The sequence below is a fragment of the Colletotrichum phormii genome, assembly GCF_030913505.1.
Source record: "Colletotrichum phormii strain CBS 102054 chromosome Unknown BDP81scaffold_6, whole genome shotgun sequence".
Lineage (NCBI taxonomy): Eukaryota > Fungi > Ascomycota > Sordariomycetes > Glomerellales > Glomerellaceae > Colletotrichum > Colletotrichum phormii.
Window position 1 is genome coordinate 656157 of NW_026851448.1, and position 15700 is coordinate 671856.

The 15700-nt window shown below is 52.3% G+C and overlaps 4 protein-coding genes across 4 annotated transcripts; 3 read left to right on the plus strand and 1 right to left on the minus strand.

Moving 5' to 3' along the window:
• Positions 1 to 27: 27 nt before the first annotated feature.
• Positions 28 to 2426, plus strand: BDP81DRAFT_422670 (armadillo-type protein). The gene has a single exon (XM_060590014.1). The coding sequence runs from the start codon at positions 81 to 83 to the stop codon at positions 2292 to 2294; it is 2214 nt and encodes a 737-aa protein (XP_060447394.1). The 5' UTR covers positions 28 to 80; the 3' UTR covers positions 2295 to 2426.
• Positions 2427 to 3802: 1376 nt separating this feature from the next.
• Positions 3803 to 5222, plus strand: BDP81DRAFT_392213 (family 28 glycosyl hydrolase; the record flags this gene model as incomplete). Its single annotated transcript, XM_060587675.1, has 3 exons — positions 3803 to 4159; positions 4222 to 4932; positions 5001 to 5222. The coding sequence occupies 3 exons, from the start codon at positions 3803 to 3805 to the stop codon at positions 5220 to 5222; spliced, it is 1290 nt and encodes a 429-aa protein (XP_060447395.1).
• Positions 5223 to 5363: 141 nt separating this feature from the next.
• BDP81DRAFT_459432 (cytochrome P450) lies at positions 5364 to 7200 on the minus strand (the record flags this gene model as incomplete). Its single annotated transcript, XM_060593538.1, has 5 exons — positions 5364 to 5992; positions 6048 to 6407; positions 6475 to 6718; positions 6778 to 6950; positions 7020 to 7200. 5 exons carry the CDS (start codon positions 7198 to 7200, stop codon positions 5364 to 5366), a joined length of 1587 nt encoding a protein of 528 aa, XP_060447396.1.
• Positions 7201 to 14367: 7167 nt separating this feature from the next.
• BDP81DRAFT_392215 (2OG-Fe(II) oxygenase) lies at positions 14368 to 15628 on the plus strand (the record flags this gene model as incomplete). The annotated part of the gene is made up of 3 exons (XM_060587676.1): positions 14368 to 14912; positions 14973 to 15079; positions 15135 to 15628. The coding sequence occupies 3 exons, from the start codon at positions 14368 to 14370 to the stop codon at positions 15626 to 15628; spliced, it is 1146 nt and encodes a 381-aa protein (XP_060447397.1).
• Between the last annotated feature and the right edge of the window lie 72 nt (positions 15629 to 15700).

The window sequence follows — 15700 nt, forward strand, 5'->3', positions numbered from 1 at the left end:
TGCATCGATAAGATAAGCGATAAGATAGCGAGTGCCAAAAGTAGTTTTTTTTCTTACTCGACTTTCAAGTGCTCAATGCGATGAACCCGTCCAGTTCCCCAGCAAAATACACTTCACCCTACAATCTTCAGCGCCCAGTCACAATGCCGAAGCCGAGAACGAAACGTCAAGCGATTCGCGACGAGCGAAAGAAGAAGAGGAGGGAGACTCACGAAGAGAACCACCAGGCGAACGAAGAGGAACGATCATCGAAGCGCAGGCGGGTCCAGGACGAGGAGCAGGATGGGGAACAGCAGCCCGGCTTCGACGATGCAGCGAACGAGCAGGAGCAGTCATTCCGTGGCAATGGGCCCGAAGTGGAATTCTTCGGCATGCTCGCCGATGAGGAGCAGGAATACTTCCGCCGTGCCGACGAGCTGCTCGAATTGAACCAGTTCCCCTCCTCCGAGGAGCGCGACGTCTTCCTGCAGAACGTGTACAAGGAGGCGAAGGGCAAGGAACTGAAGTTGGCCAGCAGTCAATCGCTTTCGAGACTTATGGAGCGCCTCATCATTCTTTCCAACACGAGGCAGAAGAAGCAGATCTTCAATGCCTTTGCTAGCCATTTCCTGTCCCTCGTCCAGCATCGATTTGCCAGTCACTGCTGCGAGAAGCTATTCCTCGAATCGGCACCCGTTGTGACGCAAGAGCTGGGAGGTATCGTGCCGGAACCCAAGGTGGACGACGAGATGGATACTGAGGAGGATGGCGAGCCGATGCCGGAGAACACCATGGAGGACCTCTTCCTTATGACCCTTGACGAGTTCGAACAGCACATGGGATTCCTCCTGACGGACCGATTCGGATCCCACACTTTGCGCGTGCTTCTGGTCGTTTTGTCCGGAAGACCGCTAGACGACGCAGCTACCAAGTCGATGCTGAAGAGCAAGAAGAAGGAGTACATTTCCGTTCAGGGCGCCACAGCAACCGCGGATGAACTCACCCACCAGCTGAGGGCCGTCCCCGAGTCCTTCACCCTGGCCACCAAGAAGATCATCCAGGACGCCGTTTCCGGCATGGACTTCACCGCCCTGCGCGTGCTCGCCAAGCACCCCACGGGCAACCCTCTCCTCCAGCTCCTGCTCGAGCTCGACATCTCCCTCAGCCACAAAAGCGACAAGGAATCCGCAGCATCAACAAAGGACACTCTGCTGTACAGGCTGTTGCCTGACGCACCCCAATCTCTCAGCGACGAGTCATCGCAGGCGGCGGAGTTTATCAACAGCATGGTGTACGACCAAATCGGATCTCGCCTTCTCGAGACGCTCCTCACAAACTGCCCCGGCAAGATCTTCAAGGCGCTCTCTCGCAACTTCTTCGGCGAGCGTATCGCAACCTACGTCCGCAACGACATTGCCTCGTATCCCGCCCTCCGTGTGCTCAACCGTGCCAGCAAAGACGATCTCGTCGAAGCCGTCAAGAAGATCATCCCTGCCGTGCCCCTCTTGGTGACCAAGGCTCGGTACAACGTGCTCAAGACCCTCTTTGAGCGCTGCGAGGCCCGTGGCGCGTACGAGGAGAAAAGTGCGCTCACCAGGGCTCTCACCGACGCGCTCGGCTCCGACCCGAAGAACGTGGTGCCGAAGCTGTGCCACCTGGTCGAGGAAGAGTCCGCCGACGACAAGACATTTCAGCAGGATGCTCCGCAGAACAAGACTGCCGTCGTCAACCACGGCTGCCAGCTCGTATCGGCCATGCTCAAGACCTCTGGCAACCCCACCAAGGTCGCCCAGAAGTCTCTCCTCGCCACGCCCCCAGACCTCCTCGTCAAGCTCGCAACCACATCAATGGCATCAATGACCGTCCTCACTACAGCTCTCGCCAGCCCCGCAGCCCCGCAAAACGAGTTCTTCCACAAGGCCCTCGTCGGCGCGCTCGCCCCGCACGCAGCAGAGCTCGCCCAGTCGCAGTTCGGCCACAACGTCGTCCTCGCCATCATCGAGGTGCCCTCCCGAGGTGACCGGTCCATCCCGTTCCACGTCAAGCAGACCATCATCGGCGCGCTGGCGGAGCACGAGAGGGCCCTGCGTGACTCGTGGATGGGTCGTAGTGTCTGGCGCACGTGGAAGGGTGATATGTGGAAGACGAGGCGGTCCGACTGGGTCAAGTGGGCCAAGGAGGTGGACGGGCCGGCCGAGGAGACCAAGTTGAAGCCGTGGGAGAGGAGGAAGTTGGATCAGCAAAGGGGGCTCCAGCCGAGACCTGCGGCCCCGGTGAGGGAGCAGGTTCAGGCGGAAGAGCAGCATGGGGAGTGAGACGTGGCATGTGTATGATACCCGGCACCAAATCATTCAACCGAATGTAATTACAATTATTGAACTGCGCAGAGCCTGAAGAGCCTCCTGGACATATATTCAAATGATACACCATCATGGCTTATGTCTCCCCGTATGGATCAAGGCATATCAAAAAGGCATAATGAAATGAAACGAAGATGCTGTCCTCGACATCAAAGGAGAACCGGGGCAGCTTCGACCACGCGGGAAAGAGTGGGGCGCCGAGACCGCCGAGCCGGGCTCGGCCTTCTCAATCTGTCGATCCAGACGGGGTTCCGGCTTGGCTTCCCAGATGCCTACGACGACATTGCTGTTGGATGAAGCTTGCGTGCACAATCGGTTCATCCAACGAGGAGTTGTTGTGAAGTTTGACAAGAAGATTGACGAACTTGAGATCACTTTGTGAACAACCACCGGTGGTCTAGACCATTGAGCCTACAACGGCCAGGCCCCCAAAGTGACAGCGGCCTAGAATGAAGCCCGGCCGAACCGCTGACAGATACTACCACGGGGCTGCTCATCTGGGATCTCATGGCACCCATGCAAGCTCAGATTCAAAATATAAACTGCGTCCAAGCTTAGCCGGAAATTGATTGTCGAGATGGCACAAGGTTTGATTAGTTCACCCTGTCTTAAATTGACAAGGTGTGTAGGGCTGTGTCTTCGATATGACTTGTCGCACCACGCAAATTTGTCAAGCAATGCCATTCATCTACCCAGGTACAAATTCTGCCAGCAAACAATCTTCTTGTCTGTTTTCAACTGACAACGCCTCTGTTCCTGCGGCTTTCGCCAAGTCTTCAACTCGCAATCTGTGAGAGAAGAGCCGCAGGGTAGTGTGCCGCATATCCGGCCCTGGTCCTAGTCAAGCGCAAGTCCACGCGCGGGGGATCACTCATACCAAACGAGACCAAGCTCCAACACGTGCGGAAGATCTCTTTTTGCAGCTTGCAAGGACTCAATTCCATAGCGCAAGGCAATGAAGGAAACGGGGAATAATTTTCCATCCAATCAATATCGACGGTGGATCGTCTGAACTCGCGTTCGTTTGCCTATCCCCCCCTTTTTGGGTCCCCTGACTTCCCCCCCCTCCCCTCCGCAATCGAGGCTCTTTCGCCCACCGGGACCAACGTCAGCAACCGTTAAGATTCGGCCTCTCCTTACCTGATACTAGTCTCATCTCCGCAAAAAACCACGACCATCCCGGGAATCCCAACCCAACTCAAAAAATTCCCAGGAAAATCTGCGGGTGACCAGGTGTGCCTTTTCGATATGCTCTGACCCGGGAGACCGATGTCACCCTTCCTCTCCTGTGTGGACCCCTCATAGTGAGGGTCCCACGACTCGGGGCGAATCTTTGAGATGTTTATAATGACCCGGCTTGGCCGCCCGTAACGGATTGAGTCGTTGCTGAGCTGCTCACCCTCTCTCTCAACGTCAACCCACGGTCTCTACATCTCTACATCGCCCCCCACCTCGCCGCCGTCATGCTGTACCGTAACCTGCTGCCATTGGCATTCTCTCTCGCGGCCCCCGCGCTCGCGCAGACGACGAAATGCGTTATTTCGCCTTCCAGCAACGCGACGTCGGACGCAGCTGCCATCGCCGAGGCGTTCACCAAGTGCGCTAGCGATGCCGAAATCATCTTCCGTGAAGGCGTCGAGTACAAGGCGTATGAGCCCATCGTCGCCACCAAGCTTTCCAACGTCGTCATCACCGTCAACGGCAACATCACTCTGCCCGAGGACATTCCTACCGTTCAGGCACTCGTCTCTGCCAAGGGCGGCACGCTCACGTGGTTTCAAATCGGCGGTACCAACGTTCAATGGATTGCCTCAACTGATGTATGTTCCTGCTCGTAATACTCTGACAAATCTCATCGATACTCACAAATGCTCCTCTACAGCCTCACGCCGGATGGATCAAGTCTCACGGACAAGCCTGGTGGGACGCCAACAAGCCCGGTGAGACGGGCACGCCCAACCGGCCCCATCTCATGCAATTCAACGTCACCAACGGCGTCATGAAGAACATGAAGTCCCTCAAGCCCATCGGCTGGAACTTCTCCATCAAGGGCAAGAACATCACAATCTCCGACACCGTCATCGACGCCCGCTCCGAGACGAGCGGCTTCCCCTTCAACACGGACGGCTTCGACGTCGGCGCCACGGATGTGACCATCACCAACAGCAACATCTTCAACGGCGACGACGCCATCGCAATCAACGACGGCGCCAACAACGTTCTCTTCAAGCACGCCACCATCGGCTTCGAGACCCACGGCATGAGCGTCGGTTCGCTCGGCTCCAAGGTTGCTTCTGTGGCTGATGTCAAGAACATCCGCTTCGAGGACGTTGATGTCCATGGCGGTTTGTACGCCGCGCGCTTCAAGAGCTGGATTGGTGGACAGGGTTTGGCGAAGAACATCACCTGGAGCAACATCCGTCTCGACAACGTTACCTTCCCCATCTTTGTCACGCAGACCTACTACAACCAGGCCAGCGCCGGCGGCGACAGGCCCAACAACTCGTCCGTCATGATGGAGGATTTCACCTGGGAGCACTTCTCTGGCAGCATCAACACCAACAACCCCGGTGACGGATCCTGCGCCACAAACGTAAGTCTTTCACACAGTTCTACGTTCACAATTTGCGATGAGTACATGTATGCTGACGATGAACATAGCCTTGCTGGTATGACTCTGGCCTCCCCAACCTCACCCACACCGAGGCCGTCATTATTGAGTGCAACACCCAAACGTCCTGCAAGAACTTCCAGACCAGAGACATCAAGATCCATCCCCAGAGCCGCGGCGCCTCCAAGCTCATTTGCATGAATGCGATGCCGACGCTGAGCCCTAACCTCGGATTCGAGTGCGCCAACGGCACATTTGCTCCCACCGCATGATCCGAGTTTGTGTGTCTTGAAGTATAGTAATAGTAATCAACCTTCCAGTACATGAATCCATCTTTCCCTACCCTCTCATGTGAGCAAGGGGAATGTGACATTCGCCCACGCTCTCTTGCCAGCCTGCAGTACAAGATTGCCTCATGCATTTGCGACCCTACGCTTCAAGGTACAGACAACCCCCTTCGTCCGGTAAAACCACCGCGAGCTTGTCCACCACTTCTCATTCGGATCCACAAGCTCAATCTCGAACCTAGAAATCAAGGACGGAATAATCTTATAAACCTCCATCAAACTCAGGTTCCGCCCGAGACAGATCCGTGAGCCGCCACCAAAGACGATATCCGCCGAATTCCACTGTCGCATTCGCAGCTTGTAGGCCTCATCGTCTTCACCATCCTGCTGAAGCCACCGCTCAGGTCTAAAGTCGTCAGCATCGTCACCGTAGACCTTTTTGTTGCGTCCAATGATGTAAGGGTTCATGCCGATGAGCGTTCCCCCTCTCACGAATGAGCCGTCTGGAAGGGTGAGACCCGACTCGGGCACGATCCGCTCCATTGTCATTGCGATGGGAGGATGGTAGCGTAGAGTTTCTCGACAAACGGCTTCGAGGTAAGGAAGCCCGCGGGCGATGGCGTAGGGCGCGGGCTTATCAGCAGGGATAGTCGAGATGACTTCGGCTTCCAGTCGCTTCCAGATACGCCGGTCCTTGAGGCAATAGTAGAACAGCGCACGCATAGTGATGGCTGTGGTATCGGCCCCTGCAATCACTATTTCCTCGCGTCAGTTGCTGCAATGCTTTTTTGGTTGAGCAAACAAGCTCACAGTTCAAGAGCAGGTAGCCGATAATGGTGCCTTCATCCACAATCTCGGGATGTGTCCCCTTGGAGTCGATGAAGTACTGCAGGAAGTCTGGCTTCTCGGGGTTAAAGGTATCGTCTTCGCCCTTCAGCCTCGCAGTCAGGTTCTCGAACGCGATCCTGGTCACGTTGGACAGGTTCGGGGGTCCGAGAGGGTAGACCGGGTTCTTGTCCAGCCAGTGGTCTAGCCACGGCATCTGGCCACAGAGACCGAGATAGTCGATCGCCTGGTCGCCAATCGCAAGTGTGCCGTCGAAATCACGCCCTTCGTCCATGTAGCCAAACTTTCTACTGAACGTGACGTAGCCAAGGAAGTCCCAAGCACCTATGGAAGAAAGACTGGGGTTAGCCGTGCAACTCGAGCATCCTGAAGCATGCATACCTTGACGTACAGTAAGCAAGCCAGTCGCCAAATTCGCAGGCCGTGGAAGTGTCTACGAATCGACGTTCGAGATGATTGCAAAACTCATCTATGGTCTTGTCCATATGGGGCTCCATTGCAAGAACGCTGGGGACCGAGAAGTGTCGCACAACAGGTCGCTTCAGCTTTGCGTGTTCTTTGTTATCGGTCTCGCTGAACATGTGATAGGTGATCTTGCCGTCGATGATTGTGCTGCTGTTCTTGTAGAGATCGGACTACATGAATCATTGACTTAGCACACGGCGAGAGTTGGGCTGTTTTGAAATGGCATTACCTTCTTCCATTTGCCATCGGTGCCGTAGATGACTTTGACCAAGTCGGGGTAATCAATGTCTAGAAGATTCGGACCGAGGCGAACGACCGGGCCATGCTTCTCGTGGAGCTTCTTCATCCGGGGGGCATATTCCGCTGCAATCACCTGCCAAAACCTCCAAACGTTCGTCCATCCTGCCGTTCATTAGCTTTAGATTCTACTTCTATTAGACGACGACTCATGATCAGAAGCTCGTGGAATACCTGCGAGTAGTGGTCCAGGAAACTTCTTCAGCGGAGATGTCTGCCAAGAAGCAAAGAACCAGAGAAAGCAGCTGATAGCAGGCGTAAGTAGAACGAGACTGGTTCTGTGTGTTTGCGCACTGATCAATATGGTCTCCCAGGAGGATGAAGTCCCATTGTGAGGAAATGGCACCGAATCCATGGTGCCTGTTCCAGCAATCGACTTTTGTGGCTGGCAAAGAGTTGGCAGGGAGATTCTGGAGAACTTCGGGAAGCAAATACCTGGGGGGAAATCGAAACCAATAGCATAAATAACATCATGGATGTGTATCTTAAAGCAGGCTATTGGTTTTGGATGGATCAATGGAGATCGTTGGTGATGCCCTTGTATCGAGGTAAGCCCGTTGGTCGCAACCGTAACGCTCCATGTTTCTATGAGCCCACTCGATTCGACTTGCGTATCTGTTACACAACCGATATGCATATGGTCTTACACTTGGCGAAGAGGGGTTACGGCTATCAAATTTGATAATGGCGACCTACACGCTGTACGTGTATGCTCAGTGCAACCGCACTTCCCTCAAAACGGCCCGGATCGACGAAAGCCGGGCCAAAGAGGTTATGTAGCTGCTATTTAATGATGTCTTACCCAACTAACTTTCATCATTCAATAGGAAGCGCCTTTTCTGATGCAAACTTCTTTATCGAAGTATTTGACTAATTTGTACGTCTTTCAAATATCTCAAACACATGTTCTGGCGAGCTTTTGCACAGCCAACTCACGTTACAATGCATGTGGTCCATGTCGTGTTCTCATGCAATGCTGCCAACCAGTCAACTGTGACAAGTGATATGCAAGCAGATACTAAGGATGCAGAACCCGCTGTCCGGGCGGCTAGCCGATACTACCCAGTCGATCCATGCCTCTTTGGGCCGGGCATACCAAGTGGAAAAGCCATTCACTTCACGACTTCACGGGGTTTTCCTCCGTAGCCTAGCTTTTCCGGCGAGAGATTGTCATCTTTCAAGGTGCTACGATCATTCTTGAAGCGCTTCACTACTGTTTTGTCTGTCTTTGGCATCAAGGAGCATGCCGTCACAACTTACCATCATGTGAACCGAGACCTTTCGAAGAGACACGCATCAATGAGAGGGTTGATTTTCCTTGATTTTTTCTAGTCTGCTTGGCAGTCACCAGACATCTTTTCAGACTTCAATAAACAAAAATAATGGGTTGAGATTCCTAGCACTTGGCAAAGCTTACACTTGTCTTGTATCAAGAATAGCTGACTAGCAGTGATACAATCGAGTGAATCATGGCCACTGCTAATTGGAATTGTTTAGCTATGGCAACAGCATCTAAGTACTTTAGGCTCTCAGCACTGTAGCACAGTTTTCAAGGAAATCAAGGAAACTTCTGAAAGTGCAGCCAAGCTGTCGCTTCAATCTTGAGTTACTTCAGTTAAGGTAAGCTGACAACTGCAGCGGTGCTTCGCCGGATTTAACCAAACTGAAGTAGACACTTAGGCGTACATCTTTGAGGGTATGAGTAGAAGAATCTGGACTAATGCCGGCATAGCATATTAAGTAAGGAACTTGAGCTCGCGTGAGCGACCTAACCATACGTAGTTGGTGCGAGAATCTGACTGACAATACCTACTGCGTATGCAGCTCTAATAGATGTCTTTGAATGGCTTGTATATGTGGAATGGAGTGCTAAGATACTATAATTATCACCTACGCTGCGCATACGATAGTGGCCGGGCTGGAGCTGAGAAGGTTGCGGTAGATTGCTGAACTCGGTTAGAGAGAGAGAAAGAATTGGCTGCGAAGTTTGAACATGCAAGCAAGAGTCTGTGTCAGACTTCCGTCATATCCTGATCTTGTCATTAAACGAGTTGAAAGAGCGAATCCCCTGAGGATGACTATGGGGCAGGTGGTGGGAAAAAATCCCCCGTCTAAAGCTTCGACCCAGCGTGAGAATGATATCACGAGCAGACGGTCAGATCACGTAATCTTCCGATTTGCAAATAGTTGAATTCTGGGCCGGTTCCGGAATCCGAACCCTTGCCACCAAGTCCACCAAGATGGCGAAATCGCCGAAACGCGGCGAGAGGATACTCTTCGAGCTTTCCAAGCTCTCAAATGGCTCGAAGTGAACGTAATGACTCTCCAGAGGAGATTCTAAGCCCCGAAAACATTCACGTTTTAGAGCAATTCTGCGAGGGGCCGGATGCAACATGTACGAATCAGGCGCGGCGCGGAAGCAACTCCGACGCTTCGACTTCTCAACTGGGATACCTAGACATGCATGGCGAGACTCAGGATCCGTCTCAATCCCAAAGATGATTGACCTCGACCTGGGCCGCTGTCGAACCTTCAAGGAGCTTCTCGTTTCTGTTGAATCTGATACTTTTTACAGTCCTTCAACCAGAGTGAGTCTGCCTTACCTAAGTGAACGCATTTTCCACGTCATTGTTTGCTCTTTCTGTCAATACAGCTCTGTGGAGACAGTGCGTTCGTGCTCGGCGTGTGGCTTTCTGAAGCCAAGGGATTACATACTGTTGGTTTGCGTGTACCACAGGTTAGTCACACAGGTATTCCTGGTATCGCGATCGGTAGCAATATCGTTGGGTTAATCTGGTGTTCTTGTTGTTGTTATTGTTGTTAAGGAGAGTATCTAAACGCGAAGGCTCGTGATATGGAAGGAGGGAGCTGAGGTGTGTCACGTGCCGAAGACACGTGACATAGCTCGGCTCCGTGTATACCTAGCGATTGCCGTTTGTTCCCACACATACAAATATCACATTCAAGAGTCACGTAAGAAACCTCTCTGCAAAAGCATGCCAAGTAGTCAATGGACTACGGGGACTAGGGAACACTGTCTGGGGCGCGCCTGCGTACTTACTTCGTCGAGCGATCACCTCTTGTGTATTACCCACTCAGTACTATGCATCTGAAGCATGGTGGCCCGGCAAGAGCCGGATAAAGAATGGACGTACTATCTCAAACGGGGTTGGTAGTCTGCTACACCAACTGGACGCGACGCAAACCAAAGCCATTAGAGCGATGGTCCCCGTATACAGAACTACGCCTGTACCGATCCTACAGCGCGAGGCGGCTCTACCCCCAGCAGAGGTGATACTGGACGCGAAGCTCCACACAGCGTCCACCAGAATCCATCGTCTGGACGAGCGACACCCTCTCCGAACGAGACTCAGGGACAAATCAGGACCAGACTCACGGCTACGACGAATGGCAAGCCTCGTAAGCAAAAATACCGAATACATCGATCCGTTAGAACTCCCCCCTTGGGAGCAACTAGCGGACTGGCAGACAGCCCTCGCAAGGGTCGGCTACGAACCTAATAAGACCAAAGAAGAACAGGCCCTCTCCTTTGCAGGCAGGATGGCAACTTTCTCCAAGCGGGACATTGTTGTCTACACTGACGGGTCCCAGATGTCGGACGGCAGCAGCACCTCCGCCGGAGCAGGCTGGGTAGGGTACCAAGCTACACGGCAGATCTTCCGCGGATCCGAACCACTCGGGTCCCAAACTGAGGTGTATGACGCGGAGGCACATGCTGCGTATCACGGCCTGATGGAAGCCACCCGGGCTCCTACGGCTCGTATGGCAGATAACGTCCACATCTGCCTCGACAACCTCGCAGTCGCGGCTAGACTATACTCCCAGAGCACAGGAAGCAGCCAGGCTAGATTTAGGGCCTTCAATAGGCTCTCTTCCTCCTGGACTCGGAGACAAAGAGAGAGCTGGACAACCCCCGGCAGGGTTTATGTTTGGTGGTGCCCTGGGCACACGGGAGTACCAGGAAATGAAGAAGCGGACGCTCTAGCCAAGGAAGCCTGCAAACTAATCCCAAAATCACAACCACAGCCCTCATTAGCGCACCTAGAAAGGCAAGCTAAAGCAGCTGCCTTCCAAGCCTTTGCCAGAAAATGGCTGTCCCAATGCCCTCGGCAATATGCCGACCTCGAGATAATTCTTCACCCCAAGCCGCCCGAACTCCGCCTCCCTCGGCACTTACTAGGAAGGCTATACGCAGCAAGATCCCATCATGGAGACTTTGCAGCATACCACGAGAGATTAGCTCATCAAGATGCGTTGCTCAACTGCAGCTGTGGGAAACCCAAGACACCAGTCCATTTCTACTTCTGCAAGCGTGGACGCAAGGCTACACCGCGCTACCTCCGCCAACGTATGGCTAAAGCAAGCATTGATTTCTTATTAGGTTCTGCTAAGGGAGCCTCTCTTCTATGCGAATAGATAGAGGAGACCAATTTCTTTTCCGAAATTTGCCCGAGTCATTGAACAGGAACGTTAGGTGAAGACGGTAGCCTGTAATATAGTTTAGATTAGTATAGACCATGTCGGCATTGCGCCCGGCACGTCCTTTTGTTACCAGACGTTAAATACATCATCATCATCATCATCAACACATACAAATATGGGCTCGAAGGATGCCTGCGAATTTCCTTTGTCTTTTTGAGAACAGAAGTAAGTACTGTAATACTGAGTAGCGTTGAGCTCAGTGCGTTCCAGTCTGTACAGCGAACGAACTTGTGTTGATGAAGAACTCAACTCGTTAGATACACCCTGTTCGATGTCCGTACTCCTAGGATCGGACCGAACGGCGACTTTTCTGTCTGGCCACTAGCGCCTAAAGTGTCTACGGAGTATTGCACTGTACACAGGGAGTCAGGGACGTCTCAACACCTCTAGGGTTGTCGTTCATGCAGCGAGTGTTACCTACTTACTTTTTACCCATTGCTACCTTACCCATGAATCCAGCCAGCCATTCGTCCCAACTAGAACACAAAGACTCGTTATTGCGAAGAGCCTGTACCAGCATACGTTATTTCCCATCCACGAGAAGACTTGACTTCTACGCTCAATTACTTGGCAAAAGTACCTTGTCAGCTTCGAGTTAGACAACCTGTTTCCAACAAATCTTGAGTGATTTGAGCATATTATAGACCGTGAAATTCAAAGTAATGATGGAAAAGATCTGTCATTGATGGTTCCACGGGGTCGTATACGACAAATAGTGGTAGCAATAATCACGTCGATGTCCGTGATAATTGCTGTTGTTGTTCTTCCTTCCTATTACATTGTGGGCAGGGGTCGGTCGAAGTAGGTGGTGACGGCCTGGGTGGTTGCCCCACCTTTATCCGGCCGTGATGACTAAGCCAGTTGTCCCACTTCGCCCAGGGCAGGTGCCAGCCAGCCCATGGTACCTGCCTATTACTCCTTATCAGCCTTTGCTGTTCCAACAGTCATCTTAACCCCAAGTCCATGGGAATCCAAGCTTTTGACGAATCGAACGTCTCGCCTAGATTTGGACTAGCATCATCCCTGTTGACAGGGATCCGTGACTGGAAACTCGGACTCTGAAGGAGGCCCTGCACCGAGAGACCTTGAGCTTGTGCATACATACCCCAACGAGACGGCTTGTGAACCTGTTACATATTATCTGAAAGTGTTGCAATATAACGCTAAGGAGACCACTGAAGAGTTGACAACTGACCGTATGATTCTGGCTGATATTCAAGACAACCAGGCTCGCAAATCATGCACGTGCCCGCCCACATTCGAACCCATTATTATATCTGAAAGAGCATTTTGACGTTGTGCGCCCACGATTGGATGTTCTTTCAAGTTGATCCACGAAAATCCTGTTCATTCGTATGAACAGAGTCTATGATACGGATCTTACCGAGGTGCTGTCGAAGGTGACAACTTGGCGGCCCGCCGGCCTCGGCTGTGCTGCACAGGAGTTCCAGAAAAGGCAAGGTTTACTTCGAAAGGGATGAAGTTGTGAGGTCCACGAATCATGATTTGCGTTCAGCTCTCACTTTGGAACATCCACGCGGGATGACTCAAGTCCGTGTCCGGGGTAATTGCCCGGAGATGGTGGTAACAGAAAAAGCGTCCTGGGTACGGACCGGACGCGAGATTCGAGACTCAGACATCTCTTAGCCCTCGTGAAAAAGATTTCAGCTATGACTCGCGCCTCCTATTAATCAAAGAACGTTTAAACCTCTGCCGAGCCTCGAGATTGTTGAACCGCTCGCCTGGTAACGCCCGCGAAACTCTCTCGATCCGTAAGCGAGACCAGTCTTGTCCCAAGCCATCATTTAAGGTTTCGTGTCAACTGGGGCGAACCTCATTTAGCTGTGGGCAGAAAAAAAAGTCTAAACCTCCGTGGGTCCCATGGAAGCTGGTCCTTGGCGGCTGGCGCAGGACAAGCCCGGATTCTTCGGTAACTTGTCGCAGAAGCGGCGAGAACGACGAATCCAACACTCAGTGTTGCAGGAGTGCACAAACCAGTCTCTGACGAATCGATCTATGCACGTTACCCTAGATTAATAGCTCAATGCAACCAAAGCTTTGATCACATTTTGACTGCATCTCAAAACTTCGCAAACACTTGATTGGTTCATAGATTTGTTGGTTGAGTTGACAATTCATTCTGGTGGACTTCAGACTTGGCAATAGTCTCTTGGATTACTTTTTGAGAAGGTATGGTTTCTGAAAGTTTTCTGCCATTCCTCAAACGTTTTTAATGAAAACGAAGTCCTAGTTATTAGAGCTAGCTGCCGGTGGGTTCCTTGGCATCTATCAAAAATGTGAGCCATCGTGGGGATGCTCTATTGCGAGATTGCAAGGGACATTGCGAAACCTGATCTTCTTGACTCGACAACTCCTTGTGCTCCCGGCAACTCAGTGGGCCTTCTGGAGACCTCAACACGGGTTCCACCTCTACCTTAGCCCGCCGAAGATATTGTGCCCTGGCCCATGAAAGAGCCAAGCATCGTCAGTGGCTTCCCTGATGTCTGCGGTATTTACCAGCTAAAACGGAAAGTCGATTCCGAACAGGCATGTCCCAATGCCCCCTGAGTCCTGAAGCACCGCCCCTTGGTCAAAAAATGTGATAGAATTGAGTTCAAGCATATGATATGAACGAGACCTCACCAATTCCGAAGGAAACCTAAACTGTTTCTGCAGCTCTCGAGACAATGGAAACGTGCCTACAGCATGTGAATTGCATGCCGAAGCCACTTGGCAGAAGCTACGATGAGATACAGGGAGTGAAATGCCAAGTATAAAGAGGGCAGATGAGCCGTGAAGATCCTGAAATTCAGATCTCTCAACGCTATTCTCTCAGCATCTTGTTTTTCACGGAACTCTAGTGACAATATCTTGGGGTTGGAAACTCGTCACAAACATGTCAACCATTACGAAGTATTTGAGTATACTGGCTCGCCGCGGGCCGCGGAAGTCAGCTCTTGGCCACAGTCGTCACTTGGCAACCGTCACAGACCACAACCTCGCCCGGATGGCTGCCACAATGCCTCCGGGACACAAAGCCACAGTAGCTCAGCTTGAGACATTCGCACTTCCTGAGCGTGTCACCGGCAGCCCTGGCGATCGCGCCATGGGAAAAGCTCTGGTTGATGCCTGGCGCCGTGATGGTATCCTCCAAGTCTCAATGAACGACAAGCAACAGCACATCTTCAATAAAGCCACGGCCTCAAGCAAGGCATTCTTTGCCAAACCCCATGACGAGAAGGCCGCATGTGTTGACTCTCAGAGTTACTCGGGATATATCGCCTCAGGCGAGGAAATAACCGATGGCATTGCCGACTATTCTGAGATCTTCACCGTCACTAAAGACTTAGATCTCGCTGAACCCCGCGTTCGCGCAAAGTGGCCTTGCCACGGCCCGGCCCCTTGGCCCGACTACGAAATGAAACAGCCCATGACTACTTATATGGACTACCTCGGGGAAAGTGGAGAGAAGTTGCTCCAGCTTGCTGAGCTAGGCTTGAATGTGCCCGCCGGCTCCCTCACGAACCTGACTCAGGACGGCTGGCATCACATGCGGATTCTCAGGTTAGCCACATTCACAGTAGCAACTAAAGGACAACTGTCTGCTAACACTTATCCGATTAGATTCCCTCCGACCCATAACACAAACGGCAAGGGCAAGGCTGGACGTGGTATCGGCTCTCACACAGACTATGGTCTGTTGGTGATCGCTGCCCAGGATGATGTTGGTGGTAAGTCAAGACCATCCTCAAGTCCGACTTGACGGAAACTGACATACTTGTTCAGGCCTCTTCATCCGTCCCCCATACGAAGGTGAAAACTACGCAAACTGGGAAAAGAGCTCAGCTGGAATGGCGGAGGAGGACGACCGATGGCACTACGTGCCTCCCGTTCCCAACGTCTTCACAGTCTTCCCTGGTGACATCATGCAGTACATCACCAACTCTTATCTGCCCTCCACTCCCCACAAGGTCGGCCTGAACACCCGCGATCGTTTTGCTTTCGCCTACTTCCATGAGCCCAGCTTCCAGGCCGTTGCCAAGCCTCTGCCAGGCTACGATGTCGGCCAGTCTCCCAAGGAGGGCATTCACTACGGCACTCACTTCACCAACATGTTCCTAAGGAATTACCCTGAGAGGATCACCACTAAGAGAATGCATGCGGAGAATCGCCTTGCACTTCTTGAAAAGGAAGGGCTTCGATCCCATTCTTCGCAGGCCAATACAGCGGAAAGAGTTGTTGCAAACACTGGGCAGCAGACGCAACAGGCTTCTTTGTAAGCCAACAACTCTTGACAAGCAAGCGACACAAAATTGTATTAGATTGACAGGCCTGACAGCATGGGAAGAAAG

Excerpts from the sequence above, each read along its gene's own strand:
- BDP81DRAFT_422670 (XM_060590014.1), top strand. The coding sequence starts at position 81 with ATGAACCCGTCCAGTTCCCCAGCAAAATACACTTCACCCTACAATCTT.